The sequence below is a fragment of the Vicia villosa genome, linkage group LG2, assembly GCF_029867415.1.
Source record: "Vicia villosa cultivar HV-30 ecotype Madison, WI linkage group LG2, Vvil1.0, whole genome shotgun sequence".
Lineage (NCBI taxonomy): Eukaryota > Viridiplantae > Streptophyta > Magnoliopsida > Fabales > Fabaceae > Vicia > Vicia villosa.
Genome location: NC_081181.1, coordinates 57721298 through 57730727, shown reverse-complemented (window position 1 = coordinate 57730727; position 9430 = coordinate 57721298). Strand labels below are relative to the sequence as shown.

Sequence of the window (9430 nt, the reverse complement as noted above, 5' to 3'; positions counted from 1 at the left end):
AGTGAAGAAAGAAAGAACCATGTATAGCAACAAGAAAATTGTGATTTAAGTGAAAGTTATATCATACTTTATATCTTTTCATACAAAAAACCAAACATGTTGAGTCATTCCTACACTAAAAATATTAATTTAAGAGAACAATAATTTAAATAAAAAAAAGAGTTATCAATATTATTATTTATATACTTTGTTTATTTTTCTCATATTTGGACACAGGCCAACAATTTGTGTCCCGTGAACTTTGTCACACACCAATACAAGAGCATGTTTTGGGTGGTTTAAGGACCACCTCATCTTTTAAGTTCACATGGCTTTGTATATTTGTGGAAAATCCAATTCCATGTCCCTCTAATTCTTCTTACTCCTCTCAAAATTTATCATAAAAAAAATCTCATTCATGTCTTTATTTTTGTCTCTTGTTCAATTTTGTTCTATCTCATTCTAACCAATACCATAGCATCACTAAATAATTGAGCAAAAACAAAATCAAAACAGTCACAAGTTATCAAGTTATTTCATTTCATTTTCTCCCATCATTAAGGAAGCCAAGCAAGCAACCCTTAACACTTACAATTAAAATATATAATATAATATAAGATAATATACTTCCAAATGTAATAATACCATACCTTGACTTTTTTCTATCAAACTAAAAATTGAAAAAAAAAAAAATTACATTACTTAAAATATTTAAATTAAAATTCAAAACAAATAGTTTTCTAACTGCTTAATTTTTTTTAAGCTGAAAAAAAAACCAGTTTTGATTTCCTATTTAGAACCATTCATTTTCTCATTCTTCATAATTCATTCTTCACAACCTTCTCGATCAACAATCAATCAGCAACTGTCCACGACATGTCGTTCTCAAATATCCAATGACAAACTTCGATCCGACCCGGACCCGACCCGAGCGACATAAAAGCTCCATGGGTAGGACTCCAATCAGAAGTATCCAAGTGGCAAACCGCAACACCTTGATTAATCTTATCTTTACTTTTCGGGTCAAGTAGATCCGCTTGGTAAACCCGAACCTTAGGAACAGAGTGACAGTAGTACAGTAAAGAAGGAAACAAACTCTGATGACAAGAAACCGATCGGGTAACTTTCCCACCGTTGATTCCACTAACCCGACCCACCATAACACTCTTCTTCGACCCGTTTAAATTCTGAGTTGTCCGAACGACGACGTTTCGACCGAGAACCGAAGTTGCAAAGTCGATCATGTCCTCAATGGACCCCACGCACCGTTTCGTTTCACCGCGGCTTGGAACTCTCTCACAGTCTCCCAATGTATCTCTCATCATTTTCTCCATTGAACCATTATCAGAAGCTTTGAATAGCGCTTTCATTTCATCGATTTTCGACGTAGAAAACGGTAATTTCGAAAGAATACTCCGGGGTAAAAACGACCTTTTAGGTAATTTATCACTGATATCTGGCATAGGCATCACTGTACCCTCTTTCAACGTTTTCTCTCTAAAGAATTTACCCGGTTCAACCCACTTTTTTACCAAATTGCCACTCACCGTGTTTTTTTTCTCTTCCAACGTTGTTGAACTCGCGTTTGTGTACTTTGCGAAAGAAACACCTTCTTTTGTATACTCTTTGAAACTGTTCTTAACACCGTAGCCTTTGAAGTTTACCTTCGTTTCGCCGGAAGATGTTTTAGCGTAGCTTGTGAATGTGTCGGTTCCATCGTTGAACGATTTTCCGTAGTTGTTGAAATCAACTTCAGCGGCGTTTGCTATTTTGGCGTAGCTGGTGAAGGAATCTGCACCGACGTTGGCTTTTTCACGGTAATTTGAGAACGTTTGAGTTGCGCCGTTAGCTCCGTTGGCGTAGTTGTTGAAATTGTTGGTTGGGTTATTCATATCCTCGCCGTAGTTTGTGAAACTGTCGTTACCGGCGTTTGAGGTTTCGGCGTAGTTGGAGAAACTGGATCCGACAACGTTGGTGCTTGTTCCGTACGAGATGAATTCTTCGGCGGGGCCGTTACCGTTTTTGCCGTAGGATGAGAATGATTGATCACCGGCATTGCCGTTTTCGGTGTAGGAAGTGAAAGATTGGGTTCTTCCGTTGGAGCTGTCGGAGTATGAAGTGAAAGCGAGGGTGGGATTGTTGGTTTCTTTTGTGTATTGTTTGAAATCGCCGGTGCCGCCGGTTGCTCCGGTGCCGTATGTGTGAAAGCTTTCGTCAGCCACGTTGCTTTCTGTGGCGTAGCTGGTGAAACTGTCTTTGTGGCCGGCGGAGTTACGGCTGTAGCGACGGAAATCGTTCACCGGAATGTTTTCCCCGTCGGAGTAGCTTTTGAACGAGTCGATTCCACCGGGTCGACTCGTTCCATAGTTGGTGAAGTTCTTGTCTTTGTAAACAGCAAAGTTTGCGTCCTTGTCGTGTTTTTCGAGACTTGCAGCAACTTCTGGGATGCAGAGGAGTTTTGCAGCGGAGCAAAACTCCGGCAGGCGCGTGGAGAGAGTGTTCCCGGCGGCTAGCTTGGCGAACGTCGCGGCTTCCACCGTGCTTAGCGGTGACGCCTTGGAAAACAGGAACGACGGTTTCGGTAAGCTGTTGCGGATCTCTTTGTCCCAATAACGGTTTACATATGCTCTTGGAGTGAACGGGTTATTGTCTCCGGCAACCGCATCGCCGGTTATAGTTACCTGCATTTATGAACACCCAATTCAAAAATGATAATGATAAACATGAAACAATAAAAAAAATTGATACTTTATAAAATGACAATAAAAAAAACATGTACTTACAATGATAGATGAGAAGAGGATAAAGAGACAGATAAGGATGAGTTGTTTGTTCATATTAATGTTACTTGTTTTTGTTTCCTGTTGTTGTTTGAAAGAGTGAGAAAACTGAAATAAGTGTTGAGAAAAATTATATAAAAAGGAGTGAGAATGTGTGTATGTGATTCTTCATCCTCTCTTATGTGTGAATGCTGAGAAATTCCTGAAAATTGCAATGACAAAAAATAATTAATATATGAAATGATTAATTAAATTATTGAATGATATTAATTAGTGTGGGGTTAGTGATTGAGCTGGGAAGTGAGAAAGAACCAAGTGATGTAAAACAAAGATTAAGTGAACTAACACAAGTGAGAATGAAATGTATATTGGAGTGTTAAGAGAAAGAAACAAGTAGGAAAAGTCAATAGAGATAAAATGAGAGATTGAAATTTTGGTGGGTAATGAATGAATAGAATAGAGAATTGATTATTACTTACTACTACTACCTTGGTTGATCTGGTGGACAGTTTGCATGAACGATAAGCATGGGGATAGGAGCGTATTTATAGCCCTTAAGAATACAAATTCACGCGTTTTCTAGTTTCTAGTTGCAATGCACTCAGTAAAAAAAAACAAACTAGCTACCATGTATTCTATGTTTCCTTTTTTCTTTCTTCTTCTAATAGTAACTTAATTGTTTATGATTAAAAATTTTATTGAGAAAAAAAGAGAGTTTAATGGATGTGCATTGTTGTTGAAAAACGATTTAACAAGACATTAATGATAATTTATTGTATTTCTATTTAAGATTGTGTTTTTTGAGTTTAGAGGAAAGAGAAATATAAGACTATGAGGAGGGGGAGGAGATTCTTACACTTCTTGATGTATTTAGGAGGAGATTCTTACACTTCTTGATGTTTTTAAATACATCAAGGTGAATTCTTATTTATCCAACTCAAAAAGTTGGGTAAGGTTACCCTTAGTGTAAAAAATATTGAAAATAACAAACAATTGTACTATTTAATAAATGATTAAATATGTACAAATTAAATGGTGTCATTTGATTGGTTGAAGGTACATTACTCAACTCATCACTTTTATAATTTATTTTTCAAAAATTTTAAAGTATTTTTAGAAAAAATACTCTTTGAATCTATGATAGACTATAAATATAAAATTTCAGTAGATGGAGAAAAATCAAACTAAAAATTTTACGAGATCATTGTCATCAAAGGTAAAGAGAAGCACAACATATTTAAGCTATGTTTGAATTGATGAAACATAACGGAGCAGAGCATAATAAAATATAATAGAAGTCATGAAATAGAGCTAGAAGAAGATGAGCCTCAGAAAAGAGGAAAATTAGTTTCTCTAAAGTCCAGATCAGAAAGGACCAAGTCAGAAAAGAACAAAGTCTTCCAAGCTAGTGGAAGACTCTGACGATGAAGTTTCTGATGATGAAGATGAATTGTCACTTCTGTCCAGAAGAGTTAAGCAACTCTGGAAGAAAAGACAAAACAACATCCGAGGATCCAGAAACAGAAGAGATAGTCCAGAAATAACTAGAAAAGGAAGATCAAGTAAAGAAGTTATGTGCTACGAATGCAAGGAGTCGGGACACTACAAAAATGAATGTCCAAAGCTCAAGAAAGAAAACACCAAAAAAGAAAAATTCAGAAAAGGAAGTTTCAATGGCAAGAAAGGTCTCGTGGAAACATGGGATGACTCTGACTTTGAAGCATCAGGATCTGATTCTGATGAGGAGCATGCCAACGTAGCATTAATGGCCATAACACCAGAAGGATACACTATAGAAACTAAGTCTGACTCAAAACAGGTATGCTCTGAACTTTCCCATGCTCAATTAGAATTAAGTTTATATGAATCTCTGAAAAGGTATCAAAAGTTTCAAGGAAAATTCAAGAACCTTCAAAAAGTTCATTGTTAATTCTCTTGTTTTTGTTGGTATTATGTTTGGTAAAACTAACTTATGTGAAGATGTTCTATCTTTAACTAAGAAGACATATCGAACAAAGCTGTCATATTCAGGATCATTCGGCATCGTGTCCAAGACAACTGGGTTAGGCTTTTTGGATATGTGTGTTACAGTTGTAAAAGTTTCAAGGAATATTATGCAATCCTATATGGCGCTGAATTTAAGGATAAAAGATTTTATCTGTTGTCAACATATTTGATTGGTTTCTAAATTTGGAGTAGACTTAGTAAACTAATATTTGAAGCCCTATCTTCATGGAGAAGATTATGGAAGATTTTTTGGAGTGCCCTGCACCGATTTGAAGCCCGAATCCAGTCCAGAAGATTGTTATATATAGTAAGGATCAAATCTATTATTTTGTGTGAACTTACATTGTAGTTTGTGTTAGGGTTTGTGCAGTCTTGTCTATTGTGAACTACTCATATATCATATTGATAGAAGAGTTTGGTGTTTTCATTGAGTTTTAAGTTATGTGTTCACTCATAAGCTTATAAGCATTGAGTGACTGTGTTTTAGAAGTGTGTCTTCTGATATTTGTAATTGTATATCACTGTTGTGATTGAGGGGGATTTGAGGTGGGCCTCATGCCTATGTGAATTAGAAGTTAGCACAGGTAGTGATTAAGTGCGAAGTTATAAACGGGGAAGTTTAGCTTCAAATTGATATTATCATAGTGGACTTATCTCTGGCCTGGTAGCCCCTAGAGTAGGTATTGCTGATACCGAACTAGGTGAACAATTACTTGTGTTTTTTATTATTTATGAAATACACTTAATACCTTGTCGTTGTGTGTGTTTGGAAAACGTTGTCTTGACATCCTTTAGGACATCTGTGATCTGAACGCCAGAATTTCAATTGGTATTAGAGCAGGCATCATGCTCTAACTCAGGGTGAGATTCAGGGAAGATACTTTCTGGTATAATGGACAAGGAATGAGGAGGGTTCTTGAATAGACCACCTATTCTTGATGAAACCAACTATGACTATTGGAAAGCTCGCATGGAAGCTTTCATTAAGTCTATAGATGGCAAGGCATGGAGAGTTATTGTCAAGGGTTGGAGTCCTCCTGAGGTTAAATACAAGGACGACAATATTGGTGTCAAGGAGGAGGCAAACTGGGATGAAAAAGATGATACAAACACCCTAAGAAACTCCAAAGCATTGAATGCCCTATTCAATAGTGTGGACAAGAACATCTTCAGGCTAATTTGGGGTTGTATTGTCGCCAAAGAAGCGTGGGAAATTGTGATGACTCCTCATGAAGGAACTTCTAAGGTAAAGATGTTAAGACTTCAACTTCTAACCACTAAGTTTGATAACTTAATAATGAAAGAAAATGAAAGTATTCATGATTTTCACATGAATGTTGTGGATATTGTCAATGCCCCTGGGGCACTTGGAGAGAAGATTTCTGGTGCCAAGATGGTTAGAAAAATTCTCATATCTCTACCTAGGAGGTGTGACATGAAGGTTACTGCTATTGAGGAAGCTCAAGATATAAATTCCATGATCTTATGGGATCGCTTCAAACCTTTGAGACGGGACTTGGAGAAAAGTCTTAAAAGAAGAATAGTCTAGCGTTTGTGTCTAATGCTGAGAGTTCAGAAGACAAAGGTGAATATATTTCAAAAGACCTTGTGCTACTCGGTAGACAATTCAACAAAGTGTTTAAGCAAATTGATTAGAAGTCAAGACCTAATGTCAAGAACAAGTCTCTCGACATCATTAAAATTCAAGATGCTGATAAGAAGTTCAACGCTAAATAGCATCCCTATCAAGGGACAAGAGTTTAGCGTTATGATGTGAAGGATATGGACACATAAGAGCGGAATGTCCTACATATCTCAAGAATTAGAGAAAAGGGTTGTTTATGTCATGGTCAGAAGATGAGTCAGATAGTGACTCTGAGACTGCCAAGCATGTTATTGCCCTATCTGGAGTATGCGATGGAGAATCCGTTAGTGAAGATCTGACTTTTGAGGATCTTTCCAAAGCATGCAAATAATTTTGCCTCGAAAGTATTAAATTTGATCAACATGTTGAGGATCAAAAGAGGATTATTGCTCAACTCCAGAATGAGAAGGTAAAGCAGCTGTTAATCATCTCTGAGTTGAAAGGAGAGGTTATATTGCTCAACTCTAAATTAGACAATATGACTAAGTCTGTTAGAATTCTCAACAGTAGCTGAAATGTGCTAGATAAGATTCTTCAAATAGGGAAGAATGCTGGCAAGAACAAAGGGCTTGGCTATACTCATCAAGGAAAGGACAAAGACAAAGTAGCAAAAGTCAAGTTTATTCCTGCTAAAGGAAAATAAAAGATGTCTGATCAAAGGTCTCAACATCCTCAAAAACATTAGAAGAAAAATCAAAGATGTTACTACTGTGAAAGGTTAGGTCACATAAAAGTCGTCTGCTACATGTTGCATGGATATCTCAAGGTAGTTTCTTAGCACAGAAAGGAACGAACTGGTGGTAAACCTAAGAAGAAGAGGACTCCCCAAAAGGATGTGATTGCTCTCATAAATCACACTTCCTTCAGAGCATCTACTAGAGAAGACTGGTATTTTGATAGTGGGTGTTCTAAACACATGACTAGTATACAGAAATTCTTAGTAGATGTCAAGCCTTGTTCTACCAGTTATGTCACTTTTGGAGATGGATCAAAAGGTGAAATAAAATGTGTTGGCAAGTTGGACCATGTTGGACAACCTAGTCTTAACAATGCCTTGCTTGTTAAAGGGTTAACTGCAAACCTGATTAGCATTAGTCAACTATGTGATCAAGGTCTCAAAGTTAACTTTAACCAATCTGAATGCCATATGACAAACGAAGGAGATAAAGTTGTCATGAAGGGAACCAGATCCAAAGATAATTGCTACCTATGGTGTCCTCTAGAAACCAGATGCTTTTAAACTTGTTTGATGTCACATAAGGATAAAGCTAAGGTATGACATCAAAAGCTTGAACATCTTCACTTGAAAGGTATGAAGAAGGTCATATCCAGTGAAGCTGTCAGAGGCATTCCCAAATTGAATATTTGTTAGAACAAGATTGAGAATCTATGTTCAGAATCTGGTTTTGATGATAACAAACATATATTTTGTGAGTAACAATTTTAATACTAATGGTTTAATTTAGTATGCAAAAATTGTGCTTATACAGGTTGCATCAGAATCACAGGAACTGAATTAGACATGAAAGAAGATTAACTAAAGCCAATACATCAGATGTTCTGAATCATTAATATGTCAAGCAAGCATAAGACCACAAATCAGAAACAAGAGAAGCAATAATAAGGAACAAGACCATTCAGAAGAACAAGCAATATCAAGGTCTACATACAACGGTCTCAATCAGAAAGTACATCAGAAGTTGCAAGGAAATAAACAAGAAAGATCATTATAAGAAACTGTGCAAACAATGAAGATCACGCAAGTATAAAAATCAGAAGTTCTGAAGCTACAAGTTCTGAAGACTACGATACAATGACATATAACATACAAACATCAGCAGAAGTCACAACCAATGAAGAATCTACAGCTCAACACACAAATTAAGTAAAATATAAAGAGCTTAGAATCTAAGGGAGAGCCGTTAAAAACATCATCATAAGCAAAACGGTTGCAACATTAAACGGATCAACTCCCAAGGCCAAAAGAAGAAGCAAGCCACATGCAGCGCGTTGGAAAGATAAGCTTAACCAAAGAAGCACACCATCAACTGAAATCATCATGCTGAAGATAAGGTTTTTGCAGAGAGCAACACTTGTTGTTAAAGGATCATATAAGACAGAGCTTTCAAAGAAATATTCAAACAAATCTCAACGGATAGATTCTAACGGTAACACTCAGCAAGCTATAAATAGAACCAATCTTCAAACTTGAAATGTATGGAGTGACCACAGTATATGGAATTCATCCATCTTGCACTAAGAACCAATCTATCCAGAATGGAGAATGATTGATCACCCATCCCTTGAATGGAACAGGAGAGAAAAAGAGAATATCCAGTAAGAATCATCCATGGAGACAAGAAGAAAGTGTGCAAATCAAAGATATATTCTGCACAAAAGAAGAAGAAGAGAAGAATCCGCAGAATGCATTTGTGCACCTGTAGATGAAGCAGCTAAACCATGTACACAAAAATTAAGAAATATGAAGACATGCGTCAGAAGATACAAGAGGCAACACCTACTCTGTATGTGATCAATCCACAGTGTTGTTATACACTAAACACATGCCTGTGTGAAGAAAGATGGAAATGGAGAGCATGAACGTGAAAGCTGACAAGCTAAATCAATTGCTCCATTAAGAGGCAACATACACTATGTGTATGATGGTTAAATGTTAAAATATACATCATATGCCTACCATGAAGAAACTCTCAAAGGATGAAGAAGCTGAACCTGCATGCCTTGCAGAATGCTCCATTGGAGAAGATGAAGACATCCAAGAATACTTGATCAAGCATTAATTGATCATGTTGAAAAGTAGAGGGAACTGAATATACTGAGTTGTTACTCGTAGAGTGTTTCATGTTTACTGATGTTGATCAATGTGTCATCAGCTTAAACCAGCTTTATGATCAGTATCGAAGAAGAAGATGAAGATCAAGAAGAAGCAACCAGCAAGAGCGTTGTCTCTTAATATGCTTATCAGAAGATGAATAAGATCTCATCCAGAAGTTCAAGA

At 36.7% G+C, this 9430-nt stretch overlaps 1 protein-coding gene across 2 annotated transcripts; it reads right to left on the bottom strand.

The window, feature by feature from the left end:
- Positions 1-560: 560 nt before the first annotated feature.
- Positions 561-3388, bottom strand: LOC131650777 (polygalacturonase 1 beta-like protein 3). Of its 2 annotated transcripts, none has more exons than XM_058920484.1 (3): positions 3248-3388; positions 2763-2961; positions 561-2660 (listed from the first exon to the last, which is right to left on the bottom strand). In XM_058920484.1, the coding sequence occupies exons 2-3, from the start codon at positions 2814-2816 to the stop codon at positions 834-836; spliced, it is 1881 nt and encodes a 626-aa protein (XP_058776467.1). In that variant the 5' UTR covers positions 2817-2961; positions 3248-3388; the 3' UTR covers positions 561-833. The 2 variants fall into 2 exon arrangements, with proteins under 2 accessions (XP_058776467.1, XP_058776466.1); XM_058920483.1 differs by having other exon boundaries at positions 3239-3387.
- Between the last annotated feature and the right edge of the window lie 6042 nt (positions 3389-9430).